At 36.6% G+C, this 17,872-nt stretch overlaps 1 protein-coding gene across 1 annotated transcript in view; it reads right to left on the reverse strand.

The window, feature by feature from the left end:
• Positions 1–17,872, reverse strand: part of LOC119250814 (cullin-4B-like) — a 106,999-nt gene that overhangs the window by 67,883 nt on the left and 21,244 nt on the right. The window contains exons 11-14 of the mRNA XM_054697755.1: positions 9,588–9,706; positions 3,073–3,265; positions 2,290–2,394; positions 1,576–1,686 (exon numbers count right to left, since the gene is read on the reverse strand). Of these exons, the coding sequence (XP_054553730.1) occupies positions 1,576–1,686; positions 2,290–2,394; positions 3,073–3,265; positions 9,588–9,706 (528 nt within the window). The remainder of the gene's footprint in view (positions 1–1,575; positions 1,687–2,289; positions 2,395–3,072; positions 3,266–9,587; positions 9,707–17,872) is intronic.

Genomic DNA, 17,872 nt, shown 5'->3' on the forward strand with positions numbered 1-17,872 from the left:
GAATTGAAGCTTTTAAGCCATAGGAACTGAGGCCTAAGAACACCTAAGTGGGTAATTTCAGAACTGATCTGGCAATAATCACCTAGTGAAACAACTGCAGACTCCTATAACACTCAACTGCAACCTTGCAAAATAAAAGCTAACAAGATTTGATGCTGTTAACCTATTATACAACTGAAATGAGAACACTATCCATCTTCGCTGGAAAGGATTTGCTCCTCTCATCATCCACCTTCAGAGTTTCAGCATGTCTCATAAATACCTGCATCACTGTGAGTGTCCTGAACTAATGAATCCTGTTAAACATCTAATATTTTTTATTGCCATCCAGGGGTCCCTCAGCTTGCAAACCATTGTCAAAGTGATCTCTATGCTGAAGTGATCTCTCAGAAAACAACTGAGTACTTCTAATCATGTTTTAAAACTAAACAATTCTGTTGCTTTGACATCAACATTATCCCAGATAAGGTCTTCACACAGTCAAGAAAATCTGATTCCTGTTTACTTACTTTACTATAGCGCCTATATATTTCTACACTCTGAAAACTCTGAAGACTCAGCTTTTCAAATTCCCAAACTCCTTTTTCGATGGAATATGTTCCTATCATCATTAGAATTTCTTTGCATTTTTGTATCTATTTCAAACGCATTTTTATATCTATTTCAAGAAGAAATCATCCTGATTCCTGACTAGGTTAAACAAATCTCTTTAAAAGTTCTTGTGTTTCTCCCTAATAGAACTCACCACCAGGGGCAGCTTCATAATTTGACATTATTATTATTATTTATTATTATTATTATTTTTATTTTTTAATTTAATATTTTAATTTATATAATTCTTACATCTTTTTTCATCTTTGCACAATGTATGCATTTTCATTTGGTTATAGTCCCCATACAATTGCACTCCCCCACCCCTTATTTTGACTCTAGTCCTTCCTTTCCCCACCCCTCCCTCCCCCGTAGTGTGTCTCTGGTTTATAGTTGCTTGTTGATTTTGATTTTTACTTTGTATTGATTAGTCTTTTTCCTGGTCTCTTATTTAGGTTTTATAAATTCCTGCTATGAGTGAGACCATCCAGTATTTTTCTTTTTCTTTTTGTAATCTACATTCATCAGACAAGTGACTTATATCTGCGGATAATTATGCTTTATATATACATATTTTAGCACCATCCTAAATTTCTAGATACAAAAATTTAAATAATTTATCTAAAACAACACAAGAAGACAGAGTTGAAGTGACAAGTGCACATTCTTTTGTGTGATATCATTAAGTTACTATGTTTCCAACACACTAAGAAAACTTATAAGTAAAACACACTGCTAACACTGCAGGCATGGCAATGGGAGCAGGATCAAATCAAGGGAGATGGGAATTTTACAGGGACTATAACCAAGAGGAAAATGCATACATTGCACAAAAATGAAAAATAATATAAAAATATATAAAACAAAAAAATAAATTTCACTTGAACTTGGAAAAAAAGAGGAAACACTGAAATCAAATAATCATTTAATCAAGATTCATAAAGCACAAACACCAAAAAATTACTAAGATGGCAAGCCACATACCTTGTTTAAGTTTGGAAAGCATTGACTTTTCTGCATCAATTGAAGCACTCTTATCAAGTAAGAGCCGTTTTGCTAGATCTTTTTTGTAGAAAGTTTCAAAGACATCTTTCCCTGCAAAATGCCACATGCCACATAAAGGAGCTATTTACATCCACCAATATTTAAAAAGTGTATAAATAGGAACACCATTTACAAAAGCAGGAGGTGGAAATGACCAAAATGCCCTCCAAGAGATAAATGGGTATAGCGATCTGTACACTGAACTACTGTTCAATCTCAAATAGAAAGGAAATTCAGATAAAAACTACCATATGGATAAATCTTGAAAACATTACACTAAGGAAAATAAATCAAAGGACACACACCATATGATGGCCTATATATTAAAATATCCAGAATATGCAAATCTGGAAATAAAAACCTACTGGGTACCAGAAACTGAAGGCAAGAAGGGTATGGGGAGAGAGTTACTAGAGAATGCCAGTTGGGTGAAAACATTCTGGAATTACATAATGGTGATATCTGCCTAACATGAAGGTACTTAGAACTGTACTGAATTGCAATCTTTAAAATGAGAAGTTTCAAGTTATCATTTTATCATAGCAACTATTATTTAAATTTCAATTCATGTTGGATTGTACAGATAATTTCTTTAGATTTCTCCTGAATGTTTTGTTTTTAACTTTCCAACAGACACATTAAAAAATTACTCACCATTAATAAGCCTAAATAAAATTATTATTTTATTTAACAATTCCTCAAGTTCTTGATCAGTAGCTTCTCTGTTACCTGCACGAAGTTTTGAATCCACATATTTGGCTAAAATATAAAAAAGGATGGGCTAAGTCATTCATGGATTGATGAATAAAAAGATATACAAAAGAAAAAAATATTCCATTAAGATTTGCATAATCTCAAAGTTCAAATGTTACAAAATAATAATTTCTCACTACCATGCATGCAGTGTTTTGTAAAAAATTATATAATGTAAAATTTGACATTTACTATGCAAGTTCCAAAATCTCAAAGATAACACACACACAGATTCATTTTAAACAACAAGATTTACTATTTCATTTAAAGTTTTAAATGTCTTTCAAAAAAAAGAGAGCTTTCTGAAAATCTAAAGTTTTTGAAAATCTAAAGTTGTGTGGGCAGATGACTTTTTTTCCTTATTTTAAAAATGAGAACCCAACTACACAGCGAACCTATCTCAAAATTAATGAGTCTTATCTACTGACTACAGAAATTTCTAGCTAAAGACAAGAGACGTTTCCAAAACCCTGTGATACCTCTTGTAAAACAAAGGAGCAACATCATTTAAAAACTGAATTTAAAATATATTTCCTCTTTCAATCCCTAATAAGCACTTGCAGCATTATGATAAAATAGGTCCAAACTCATTCCTGTCACAGGTTTAATATTATTGAAAAACAAAGGAAAACAAAAAAAAAGATTTAAGAATGTGTTATTTAAACCACACTATGAAAACTATACCTAGAAGCATAGCTGCCTTGTTAGGCCTTTTGTTAATAAATGATTCAAAAGCTTCTTTCATAGCAACAATAAACTTCTCATTCTTCATAAAAGAGGCTTCAATAATAAAATCAATCTTATCTTTGAAGTCCAGAAGTTCTTGCACCATCGTCTTTTCCTTATCAGGATTATCAACTATGCTGCTGCCAAATTTCTGAAAAATAAAATTATGTGAGGTTACAATGGGGCCTCTTTGGTGGTGGAAGGGGTTAAGATGCAACCTATGAAGCTATATGCAGCCACTGCAGCACCAGTTCAATCCCAGGCCCGGGAGCTACCACATGGCACACATGGCACAGCAGACCTCTCCTTTTTTTTTTTTTAATTGTCAGAATTTTTTTTTATTTAAACATTTTATTTAATATAATTCTTACAACTTTTTTCATCTTTGCACAATGTATATACATTTTTGTTTAGGTTATATTCCCCATACAATTGCATTGTCCCCCTTATTTTGATTCTAGTCCTTTATAGACACATCACCCAAAGCAGTGATAGTGAAGACAAAGATAAACAGCTGGGACTACATCAAATTAAAGAGCGTCTGCACAGCAAAAGAGACAATAACAAAAACAAAGAGAAACCCCACCGACTGGGAGAAAACTTTTGCACACAACACTAACAATAAAGGACTGATCACAAAAATCTACAAAGAGCTGATGAGACTCAACAAAAACAAAGAAAATAATTCAGTAAAAAATGGGCAAAAGAGCTAAAAAGCAGACCTCCCTTGAGTTGCCCACTGCTTCCCTCAGCAGTGTATTTTAGTCAGTCTGCCTGTTCTGTCCCCAACTCTGTTTCTGGTGAATCCTCTCACCCCCCACACCTCTGGCCTATACCCCAGTTTTTATATGCATAAACAAATAAATCTTTAAAAATTATCTGAGGTTATTACCTTAGTTCATGTAACATCACCATAATTTAATAATTAAAACTTCATATACAAGAAATCCTACAATAACAATAATGCAGTAAGTCTCAAAGGACAAAGGCATTATTAGATAAATACAAAGTACTCTAAAAGTTAGGTCAACTGAATCCATTATTTATCTGAGTAGAGAATTATTTAGAAGCAAACAACTGAGACAACATGTGATGGAAAAATGAGGGGTAAATATATAAAAAAGCCTGCAAGGAGAAAAACAAATTCATTGTCAGGAAAAATTTCAAAAGCGAAAGTTAACTATGTTGTGATATAAAGCTAAACTAAATAGCATTTACATACTCCTAATAAATAATCCAATTTGATTCAAGAATTGAAAATTAAAAATTATGTCCAAAGGAACACTTAAGAAAAAGAAATGAGCATCTTATGCATAAACCAAAAAAAAAAAAAAAAGAACCAAAATGGGCTTATTCATACAACAAAGAGGTAAATACCACAAGATTTTATCTGAAAAGGGAAACTGAAGAGGTTCCCCAAAAAAGGAAGGTAAAGGAAAATTAGAAAATTATCAGGTAAACAAATACTGATAGTTTGTTGCTAACAGATCTGCTATATGACAAATAGCACAGAGTATCTATCACCGAAATGAAAGAACACCAAACAATAAATCAAAATTAGTGAAGAAAATTATACCTATAAATATATTTTCAAAAGCAAAAATAACAGCAGTTAACTTGCAAAAATTTTACCATTTTTTCACATATGTTTTAAAATACAAATGCATTAAATAAAATTATAAATCTGTAATGTGGAAATATATATAAAGATGTAACAGATGAAAAAACCTAAAAGGAGGAAACAGAACTATACAGGCACAAAGTTTTTGTGCCTCAACCTAAGGACAGACAAGTCAATCTAAGTTGTTGTTATTTAAAAGTACATTTTTATAAATGTTATTTATAGTCACACAGTTAACCATTAAGGAAGTAATTTTAAAATATACAGAAAATGGATGATAGTGTAGAGAAAAAGAAACACCCAAACACTATGGTGGGGAAATGAGGAATTCTTCGTGAAAACGGCCTATACATTCCTAAAAAAAAAAAAAAAAAAAACAACACCTACCAAGGACTCAGCAATTCCACTCTACAGGTTGGTAGCTATTTGAAGAACATGAAAACACTAATTCACAAAGATGTAAGACTTCTATGAATTCACAACAGAGTCATGGAAACAACAGAAGGACAGATGAGTGGATTAAAAGATGTGTTCAGATGCACAATGGAATAGTACACAGCTATTAAAAAGATACTCTTGTGTGTCCAAATAGTTGGAGTTTAGTTTTAAAGTTAGTCTTGTTACTTTGTGCCACCATTACTGCTGTTCTGTTTTTCTGTCCAGCTGCTCTATTGACTATGTAAAGTGGTGACTAAAGTATCATCATCATGTTCTTATGCTCACTTTTTTCTTTTTCACAATTCTATTTATTTTATTTACTTATTCAACTATTCTTTTTAATTGCAGCAATATTGGGATATCCCATAAGGCCTACCACCAATTCACCCATACTCACAAAGGAGTACTTTTTAAATATATAAATAGCTAGTTTTTATTTTTTTTAACTCTCATTTTGATCATTTTAGCTTTACTTCAGTGAGGTTCTATTGATAGATGGGTATGTTTTGTTCTATCTTCTTTATGAATTGATCCTTTTAAATACACAATATTTTCTTTTTCTTTTGAAGCAAAGACTGGTTTGTCTAACAGCATAGTGACTGCAGCACTTTCTTGCTCAACATTTGTGTGAAATAAATCTTTCTACCCTTTACTCTTGAATATATTTGTGTGACTGGAAAGCAAGTGTGCCCAAATAGTTGGAGTGTAGTTTCAATTTTGTTAAGTTCTGCTTTAATTGAAGTGCTCATCCGTGTACATATGAAGTTAAATGCAAGTACTTCTACGAATTTATTCTGTATTTTTAATGTTTTATATGTTTAAATCCCTCAATTCCTCCACTTTTTCTTTCTCTGTATTTTTTTCCTAAAATACTATTTAGATTTCCCTTTTATACCTTTTCTGTGATTTTATTAATTGCAGATTTTACCAAATGGTTTGCTTTTCATCACATTAACTTTTGTTAACAAGACACATGAATCATGCTGTTTAGGGTAGTCAATATATTTACGAAATTTCATTATTGTAGAAGAAAGCTATCAAATTACTTCAATATTGGATAAAAAAATGTTGGTTTAGATTTTTTTTTGACATGCTAATCTGTTACTGAGGCAAAATATATGACCATTTTTATTCATTTAAAAACATGCTTTAGGGCCTCCCCGGTGCTGCAGCGGTTGAACACTGGGTTGCGAAGCTGCCCGCAGCCTCTGCAGCGCTGGTTCGATCCCCAGCAGCCGGGCGAGCATCCCACATGGTGCGCAGACCTCCTGTGCCGCCCACTGCGCCCCTCAGCAGTGTACTTCGGTCCTTCTGCCTGTTCTGCTCCCTGCTCTGGCTCTGGTGAATTCTCTCACCCTCCCACGCTTCTGACTGTACCCAGTGCTTGTATAAATAAATAAACAAATAACAAACAAATAAATAAATATATAAATCAATATTTAAAAAAAAAAAAAAGAATATATTTAACCTGCACCTCCCTGGTGGTGCAGGCAGTTGAGCACAGGGCTGTGAAGCTGTCTGTAGGCTCTGCAGTGCCAGTTCAATCCCCGCCACCCTCAGAGCAACCCACATGGCGAGCAGGCCTCTCCTGTCTTGCCCTCTGCTGCCCTCAGTAGTGTCTTTCATCAGTCTGCCTATTTTGTTCCCCGCTCTGTCTCTGGTGAACCCTCTCACTCTCCCACCCACAGGACCTGTACCCAGTTCTTGTATAAATAATAAAATCTTTTTTTTAAAAAAAAAGAGGGCCTCCCAGGTGGCGCAGCGGTTGAGCACTGGGTTGCGAAGCTGCCCGCGGCTGCAGCGCCGGTTCTATGCCCGGCTGCTCCCCGGCCACAGGAGGAGGGTCCCACATGGCGCGCAGACCTCTCCTGCCGCCCGCTGCTCCCCTCAGCAGTGTGCTTCGGTCCTTCTACCTGCTCTGCTCCCTGCTCTGGCTCTGGTGAATTCTCTCACCCTCCCGCGCTTCTGACTGTACCCAGTGCATGTATAAACAAAACAAACAAACAAACTAACTAACTAACTAAATAAATAAATAAAAAACATGCCTCTATTAAAAAATAAATAAATACATTCTTTAAATAAAATAAAATAAAATAAAATAAACAAATAAAAAAAAAGAATGTATTTAACCTAAAAGGCAGAGATTCGATTCCATGACCACTGTCAAGACACTGATAAAAAAAACTAAAGACCCAAATAAGTGGACTGGAAGAACTGTTAGTTAAAAATGCTCACAATATCCACTATTGTACATCCCTTATCAAAATTCCAATGTTACTTCTCACATATTTTTTAAAAAGTGCTAATATTCATCATGACCCTGATACCCGAGAAATCAAAGTTGGGGACATACACTTCCTCATTTCAAATCCAAAATGTATGGTACTGTCATTAAAAAAAAAAAGTCACTTGGGCCTCCCTAGTGGTGCAAGGGGTTAAGCACCTCACTGGGAAGTGGTCCAAAGTCTCTGCAGCGCAAGTTTGATACCTGGCTGGCCAGGGAGCAACCCACATGGCGTGGCAGACCTCTCCTGTCATGCCCTCTGCTCCCCTCAGCAGTGTGTTTCAGTCAGTCTGCCTGTTCTGTTCCCCACTTTGTCTCTGGTGAATCCTCTCACACCCCCATATCTCTGGCCTGTGCCCCAGCTCTTGTATGAATAATGTAAATTGGTACAATAAATGTTTGGTTCCTGAAAAGTTAAAATCAGAACTTCTTGGCACTTACCTGAAGAAAGTGAAAACACCAGTTTTTAAGGATATATATGCATTCCCATTTGTAAGATACATGAACATGTATGGTATTATGCTAAATGAAATAATCTAAAGACAAATATATTACTTTTCCACACCTGTATGATGCAGAAAGTTGACCTCAGAGAAACAGTAGAATAATTGTTTACAGAAGTTGGGATGGGGGAAGCACAATGTATTGGTAGAAATTATGAAACAACTATAAACCAGCAAATAGGCTAACCTAGGTGATAGGACCCATTTTGAGACACATCAATTAAATACAAAACTGAAAAAAAGGAAACAGATCTGTTTATTAACAAGTACTGACCCAATCATGAAAATCCGTGCAGCGAGAAAAGCCCAGGGCTAGCTGGTTTTATACCAAGACTACCAAAGACTTAAAGAAAACTTGAGACCAGAGCTTCTCAAATGTTGGTGGGCACAAAGAGTGATGCAGATCTATGGGAAAAGGTTTTGTCACTGCTTAGTTACAACACGATGCTGCAATTCCACTTCCTAGAACTTAACACAGCAACTCCATTTCTGGTGCCTAGCATTAACTAAAAACAGGCAATCAAGCAAACGCTTGTATATAAATGCTGGCATCAGTACTATTTGCAGTATCCAAAATAACTGGCGAGAACCAAAAAGTCGGGCTGATACAAATGTGTGTCCACTGAAAAATGGATGAAGAAGAAAAGGTGGAGCAGACACACGACGACAGACTGTTCAGTCAGCGAAGAGAAAAAAAGAATGCCATGAAATTGATGAAAGATCACATTAAACTAAGGAATCCAGAAACAAAGAGTAAGACTGTGCAATGCATGGCTCCAATTATAGGGCATATCCATAACAGACACATCAACTGAAATTACTGAAGTAGAGAAGTAGTCACCACAAGTTCCAGGGAAAGGATACAGAGAGCTTCTAATGGGTAATGGCGTTTCTTTTGGGATTAATTAACATATTCTAGACTTGAACTGTGACAATGCTTACCACTGCTAATGATCAGACAATCATTGTTAGATAATCCAGTTCCCATTAAGCAGTCATTTCTTTTATCTTTTCCCATTGCCCCCTACCACCTACTCATCTTTATTCTGCCTGTCTGCCTTTATGATCTGTGTGCAAATGATCTGTGTGAGGTGCATTCCTATGCACACATGTACATGTGTGTCGCTGAATCACATACTTTAACTAACATGGCATGTATCTTTTTATGTGTGTTGACCACTTAGGATCTAGCCAATTATTAAAAAAACGCTGAGATGAGAGCTGGTGATGACTCTCTCTCTTCCTTGAGATGAGAATGCCTCCTCCGCATTGTTAGACCAAGACAAATTTGTCTTTCACAGTGTCTGTCAATCACAAATTACTATGGCTGCTATTAATCCAACAAAGAATGTGAGCTGGGAAAACAAAATAAAATGTTACACAAAAAATGTTCTCAGCTTCTTTCCTGAGAAAAACAAGTATTTTTGAGGGAGAAAAGGTTTGCAGACATATAGACTAAGGAGTTATAGTAAAATCTGGTATATATCTATTCCATGAATTTCAAGTTAACATTTCTTAAACAAGATAAGAGAAAACTACAATTAAAACCATAAACATTATTAAAAGGAGAAAATAAGTCATAAATAATGTACATTTATGTTTAATGACATCTTCTCTAAATGAGTACCTTTATATAGCCAATCCAATGCTGGAGAAGTACTTGAACTCCACATTCTACCCTTCCAAACAGTTGATAGAGTAGAGACAAATCCTCAATTTTGCTTTCATCAAGAAGACAGCCTAAGCCTGCATATTACAAACATGGTGTCAAAATTAGTAATACAACCATATACCACAAGATACAGGTCAAATAATTTATTCATCACTTTGACATAATCATACTCAGTAATTTGAGTTTATTTTGAAATTTACTCTTGATTAAAAACTGTATTAAATTTACAAACAAGAGCAATATCAGTTAAGTTTCTATTGACAAATAAATAGATTTGCAACAAAACAGTAATTTATACTGCTGGAGTTATTCTTTTTCCTTTTTTTTACACAGAGAGTATCTTCCTGTTCCACTGCAGATGTGAAATTATTGCTTCTATAATATTAGATAACAACACAGTAAACAAGTCTGCAATGTAGGTATTTGTGGTAGGAAAAATATCAGGAGTTAGAAACACCCACAAAAGAGATAAAGTTAGACAATCAATCCCAAATAGGATGTTACATCCAATGTGTCTACATCTAATCATTTAAAAATTAAGGCCAGAAGCATAGCATCTTCATTTCTCTTAATGTTTGCTTTTACTATCAAAACTCCATGTCTAACTCTGACATCCTTTCCTCCCTCTTTTAAGAACCCTTTTAAGTTGAGCCCTCCTGGATAATTCAAAGTAATCTTCTCATGTCTCACTTAACACATCTGCAAAACGTGTTAAGCAAAGATATTTGCTTTATCTTATAAACACAGATATTTAAAGGTTTAAATTAGAACTTGCATGTAATCGTACACCTGTCTACTACAGTGCACTCACCCCTCCTGTCCCCAAGGGTTCACATCGTACTCCATGCAAAATATATCCATACTCTACTAACTTTACCAAAAGTCTCAACTATTTATAGGATCATCTCCAAGTATAAAATCTTTTCTCAAAAGTTCCAGCTCTCATAATGAAATAACCTAAACCTTATTTAGATTATCATCCATTATGCAACAACATTCTTCTCTTTATGTTTAACTGTAAAACTGGAAAAGAGGTTATTTCCAAATACAGTGTCATCATGGCTACAGGGCATCAATTACAGATGTTTCTTTTTAAAAGGCAAAAAAAGAGAAGGGAGAAAGTGGAAAGGGAAGGAAAAGGTAAAGGGTAGCAGGGAGGTAAGGGGGGAAAGGAGAGCATGATGTAGGGAGGAAGGGGAGGACTCAGGTGGAATTGGGGGGGATCAAGCAAAGCAAATCCAGTATTAGGTTTTTCAAGCTTGAGAGTAAAACACTGGCTCAAATTGCCTTCTAAGCCTATTCAAATATTCAAAACAGGGTCCTCCCCTGGTGGTGCAAGTGGTTGAACGCAGCACTGTAAAGCTGTCTACAGCCTCTGCAGCATCCGTTCAATCCAGGCCAGTCAGCAAGATTCCCATATGGTGCAGCAGACCTCTCCTGTCTCGACCGCTGCTCCCCTCAGCAGTGTGTTTCATCAGTCGGCCTGTTCTGTTCCCTACTCTGTCTCTGGAGAATCCTCTCACCCTCCCACGCATCTGGTTTGTACCCCAGATCTTGTATAAATAAATAAATAAATCTTTAAAAAAAATTCAAAAAAACACCAACAATACCAAAGACAGGAACAGTATGAAAAAGGTTCAAAGGGCAGTGCAAAGGATGGGGAAGGGTCACAGTCGTGACCTCTGTGCACAACTGCAAGACCACTCAGAAACAACCACAGGGTTTATTAAACTAGCAGACTGGGGAACAAGGAAGAGTTTCTACACTCGATTATGCCCTCTTTACTTACACATTTACCCTCTGCAGCATCCTTCCTTTTTCTTTGAGTGCAGCATATGATTGTACCTGAGTTTTAGTAGCCTGTTTCCAACCCTGTTGAATGTGAAAGTTACACAATTTTCTTCAATTTCTCTCTCTTTCTGTTCCTTTCCATGACAGTCAACAGCACTTATTTCAAAGTAAATTGCAGGTCTCCTATACACAACACTAGTAAACTATACATCATTCCTGGAGTCCAATGAGATGGCTCAAGAAAGTTATACACACACAATGTCTTCAGAGTTCTATGTGACCTAATATTCAAATATTTTGATCCTGCAGCTGCTGGTGGAGGAAAGTGCACTTCTGACTTGCCATTTTAAAATAGGGACCTTTGCTTCAACCAAGGCTGCTTGAAACTGTGAGAGGGCTGCCCCCGCAGCCAGAGGTGAGCTGAAGGTCTCCTCATGCCAGGGCCTGTCAGGGCAGCAGTCAGAGACCAGAGGTGGATTGGGCAGCCACCACAGGGGCAGACCTCAGTGCAGGTAAGTGTGGCTTCTGACCTGCCATTTTAGAATAGGGATCTTTGCTTCAAAAACTGCTTGAAACTGAGAGAGGGATGCCCCTGTAGCAGAGGTAAGCTGAAGGCTCCCAAAAGCCAGGCCCCGCCTGCCAGGGAGTTGGAGGCCAGAGGGGGATCCAGAGATTTGGAGCCCAGCAAGCAATCCAGCCACCCCACCTCCAGGGCAGCCTGTGGGACTTCAAGACACACCTCTGGAATTAAATACAGAAGGAGGAGATATTCTGTGACAGCGACCATTAACATATTCATAGTACCACTGCCATACTGGACTTCTGGCATAACAGTATTTGACTCGAATGCACCATCAATTTCCAACATCTCAGAAAGAAAACACCAAAAATATGTTGGCCAGTACCACAGACACAGTGTCCCAATGCATAGGACAAATTAGAAAACAAGCAGCAGGGAGAAGAAAAACTACAAAAAACCAAGCAAGTTCTCAAGGAAAAGACACACGACAAAAAGAAAATCACCCACCAGAATGCAACAACAGTGACTTGAAAGAACTTCTGAGCCTTCCAGAAAGAGAATTTAAAATTGCTGTGATTAAAAAACTGACATAAGTCATTAAAGAAAACAACTATAAGGGCAAAATAATCAACAATCAGCGGAATGAAATGGAATCCCTAAAGAGGCAAGTGAAAGAAATGTAGGAGACCAAAGGATTAATGGAGGAGCTACAGAACTCTGGGAAAAGCAGTAATGAAAAGTAGATGAAATGGAAGAACAAATAAGTACTCTTGAAGACACAGAAATAAAAAGAAGCAAAACAGAAAAGGAAAAAGAAGTACAAAGGAAAAAGAATGAAGAAAGACTTAGGGAACTATCTGACTCCATGAGGAAAGGAAATAAAAGAGTTATAAGAATTCCAGAAGGAGAGGAGAGAGACATAGGAATGGAGAAAATATCCAAAGGAATAATTGAAGAGCACTTTCCAAACATGAAGAAGGAGCCGAAAATAGACATACAAGAAGCAAGAAGAACACAAAATTTCCAAGATGAAAGGAAAAATTCAGCAGGACACATAACAGTAAAGCTCCCAAGAATCCAAGACAAGGAATAAATAATGAAGATGACAAGAGAGAAGAAACAAAGAACATGCAAAGGAAAACAGGTTGATATAAGACTTCTCTGAAGAAACACTACAGGCAAGGAGAGAGTGGAGGGACATAGTCAACAGACTCCATGACAACAAATGCCAACTAAGAATACTCTATCCTGCAGTGTTTTCCTTTCTCTATGAAGAAAGAATAAGAACCTTCCCAGACAAATAGAAACTCCAGAATTTTATTAGTACTAAACCCTCACTCCAAAAAATACAAGGAGCCCTAAAGCCAGAACCAACGGGGGGGATGAATAGGAACAAAACAAGACCAAAAAAAAAAAAATTACTAAAAAAATAAGTAAAACTAGAGAAAAGACAAACAAAATGGCAAATACAGATGCTAACATATTAATATTAACTGTAAATATAAACAGACTAAATTCTTCAATAAAAAGACAAAGTCGCAGGGCTTCCCCTGGTGGCACAGCAGTTGAGCGCTGGGCTGTAGCACCACTTTGATCCCCGGCTGCCAGCGAGGGTTCCATATGGTGCAACAGACCTCTCCTGCCGCGCCTGCTGCTCCCCTTGGCAGTGTATTTCATCAATCTGCCTATTCTGTTCCCCACTCTGGCTCTGGTGAATTCTCTCACACTCCCACGCTTCTGACTGTACACAGTGCTTGTATAAATAAATAAGGAAATCTTTAAAGGGCCTCTCTGGTGGCGCAAGGGGTTAAGCACCACACTATGAAGCAATCCACAGCCTCTGCAGCACGAGTTCAATCCCCAGCCAGGCAGGGAGCAACCCACATGGCGAGGCAGACCTCTCCTGCCTCGCCCCGTTGCTCCCCTCAGCAGTATATTTCAGTCAGTCTGCCTGTTCTGTTCCCTACTCTGTCTCTGGTGAATCCCTCAACCCCCAGCCCCCCGCATCTCTGGCCTGTACCCCAGTTCTTGTATGCATAAATAAATCTTAAAAAAAAAAAAAGAAATCTTAAAAAAAGAATCTTTAAAAAAAAAAAAAAGACAGAGTCACAGGCTGGATTCAGAAACAAAACCCAGGGCCTACCCTAGTGGCACAGCAGTTGTGCTTTGGGCTGCAAATCTTCCCACAGCCTCTGTAGTCCCAGTTTGATCCCTGGACGTTGGCAAGGGTCCCACATGGCGCAATAGATCTCTTCTGCCGCACCCGCTGCTCCCTCAGCAGTGTATTTTAGTCAGTCTGCCTTTTGTGTGCCCTACAGAACAGGCTCTGGTGAATTATCTCATCCTCCTGCGCTTCTGACTGTACCCAGTGCTTGTATAAATAAATAAATAAATAAATAAATAAATAAATAAATAAATAAATAAATAAATAAATAAATCTTAAAAAAAAGAAACAAAACCCAACCTTTTTCTGTCTCCAGGAAACACATTTATCTACAAAAGATAAAAATAAAGTGAAAGTAAAAGCATGAAAACAATCCTACAGCAAATGGACCAAAAAAGAAGGCAGGGACAGCTATACTATATCAGGTAAAACAGATTTCAAACCCAAAAAGGTAAAAAGAGACCGAGATGGTCACTAGATTATGACCAAGAGGACAATAATTCAAGAAGAAATAACACTCATTAACATATACTCACCAAATGAAGGGGCACCAAAATGTATCAGACAACTATTATCATCTCTGAAAACAGACATCAGAGAAAACACTTATGTAGTAGGAGACTTAAACACACCACTGTCAAAAATGGATAGATCAATTGAGACAAAAAATAAGTAAGGGCACTAAAGCTCTAAATAAGGATCTAGAGCTCAAGGGCTTAACAGACATATATAGAATACCAACCCCCAAAAATTTGAGTACACATTTTTCTCAAGCGCACATGGATCATTCTCCAGGATCAAAATCACATAATGGGACACAAGACAAACATCAACAGATACACCAAACTGAAATCATAACAATAATCTTTTCTGACCATGAAAGCATCAAACTAGAAATAAACCATGAAAAGAAGGCAGGGAACCCTCCTACCTCATGGAGATTGAAACCCACACTTTGTCCAGTGGAAGACCACTGGACAAATGAGGAGATCAAAGAAGAAATTGAAAAATACTTTGAGTTGAATGACCAGGAGGACACCAATTTCCTAAATGTATGGGATGCAGCAAAAGCAATAAAAAGAGGAAAATATATAGCAATACAGGTTCACATCAAGAAATAAAAAACAGCTCAAAGAAACAACCTAATCTCACAGCTCAAAGAACTAGAAAAAGAGCAACAACAACAACAACAAAACTCTAAAACCAACAGAAGAGAAGAAATAATAAAAATCAAAGCAGAAATAAATGAAATGGAAACTAAAAAAAAAAAAATCGAAAAGATCAATGAAACCAAAAGTTCGTTCTTCAAAAAAAAAATAAGTAAAATAGACAAACCACTGGGCAGGCTCACAAAGGAAAAACAGAAGAAAGCACAAATAAACAGGATCACAATGAAAGAGGAGAAATCACAACAGACACAGCAGAAATGAAAAGAAAAATCAGAAACTACCATGCAAACAAGCTCAACAATCTAGAAGAGATAGACAAATCCCTACAATTCTACAATCACCCAAAGTTAGATAAAGAACAAATAAAACACCTAAACAGACCAATTATATGCAGTGAAACTGAAATGGTAATCAAAACCCTCCCCAAAAACAAAAGCCCAGGACCAGAGGGATTTACAAATGCATTCTACCAAACATGAAACGAATTAGTGCCTATCCTTCACAAACTCTTGCAAAAAATTGAGAAGGAAGGGATAATACCAAATACATTCTGTGAAGCCAGCATTACACCAATACCAAAACTGAACAAGGACAACCCCAAAAATAAAACTACAGGCCAATCTCTCTGACACAAAAATCCTCAATAAAATTTTAGCAATCAGAATCCAACAATATATCCATAATATAATTCACCACGACCAAGGAGGATTTATTCCAGGGACACAAGGATGATTCAACATCCAAATTCAATCAATGTAATCCAACACATCAACAAATAGAAATATGAAAACCATATGATAAGAGCAATAGATGCTTAGAAAGCTTTCGACAAAGTACAACACCCATTTATGAACAAGGCCCTTGAAATTCTCAGGATACAAGGATCATACTTCAACATCATAAAGGCCATATATGACAAGCCTACAGCCAATATCATTCTCAATGGTGAAAAGCTGAAAGCCTTCCCATTAAGATCTGGAACAAGACAAGGATGTCCACTCTCACCACTGCTTTTCAATATAATACTGGAAGTCCTAGCCAGAGCATTAAGACAAGAGAAAGACATCCAAGGAATCCAAATAGGAAAAGAAGAAGTCAAACTATCACTATTTGCAGATGATATGATAATATATGTAGTGAACCCCAAAAACTCCACAGAAAACTAAACTCATCAATCAGTTTAGAAAAGTGGCAGGATACAAAATCAACTCACAAAAATCAGTAGCCTTCCTATACACAAACAATAAATCTGAAGAAGAAATAAGAAAACCATTCCTTTTATTATTGAAACAAAAAAAAATCATATCATATACTTGGGAATAAACCTAACAAAAGAAGTAAAGGACCTATACAAAAATAACTATGAACACTGTTAAAAGAAATAGAAGAAGACACAAAGAAATGGAAAGACATCCTCTGCTCATGGATTGGAAGAATTAACATTATCGAAATGGCCATCCTACCAAAAGCAATATACAGATTCAATGCTATTTCAATAAAAATTTCAATGACATTCTTCAAAGAAATAGAACAATATTTGGTGAAATTCATATGGAGCCACCAAAAACCCTGAATAGCCAAAGCCCTCCTGAGAAAAAAAGGGAATGGAGGCATCACTCTCCCAGATTTCAAACTATACTACTAAGCCATAATAATAAAAACTGCATGGTATTGAAACAAGAACAGAAACACGGACCAATGGAATTGAACAGAAAACCCAGAAATAGACCCACAAATTTGCAGTTAATTAATCCTTGACAAAGAAAGAAAGAATATACAACGGAGCAAAGTTAAGTTTGTTCAATAAATGGTGCTGGGAAAACTGGGTCGCTACATGCAAAATAATAAAGCTTGACTACTACCTCATACCATGCACAAAAACCAACTCAAAATGGAGTAAAGAAATAGACATAAGACTAGAAAACCATAAAATACATAGAAAGAAATATAGGCAAAACACTACATACCATGCACCTCAAAGACATCTTTACAGACACATCACCCAAAGCAGTGATAGTGAAGGCAAAGATAAACAGCTGAGACTACATCCAATTAAAGAGCTTCTGCACAGCAAAAGAGACAATAACCGAAACAAAGAGAAACCCCACCGACTGGGAGAACATTTTTGCACACAACACTAATGATAAAGGACTGATCACAAAAATCTACAAGAGCTGAGGAGACTCAACGAAAAAGAAGAAAATAATACAGTCAAAAAATGGGTAGAAGAGCTAAAAGGAAACATCTCCAAAGAGGAAATGCAAATGGCCAACAGGCATATGAAAAAATGTTCAACATCACTTGCAATCAGGGAAATGCAAACCAAAACTACAATGAGATACCATCTTACAGCAAAAGAAAAGAAATGGAAAAAGAAACTCTCCTGCATTGCTGGTAGGAGTGCAAACTGGTCCAACCATTATGGAAAAGCTGTGTGAAGATTCCTCAACCTACTAAATATAGAGCTTCCGTATGAGCCAGCAATTCCAATACTATTTACCCAAATGACAAAGAAACATTAATTCAAAAGGGCACCTGTACCCCTATGTTTATAGCAGCACTATTTACAATAGCTAAGCTATGGAAACAACCCAAA

Source organism: Talpa occidentalis, unplaced genomic scaffold (genome assembly GCF_014898055.3).
Source record: "Talpa occidentalis isolate TD23 unplaced genomic scaffold, MPIMG_talOcc4v2.1 talOcc4.18, whole genome shotgun sequence".
Classification (NCBI taxonomy): Eukaryota; Metazoa; Chordata; class Mammalia; order Eulipotyphla; family Talpidae; genus Talpa; species Talpa occidentalis.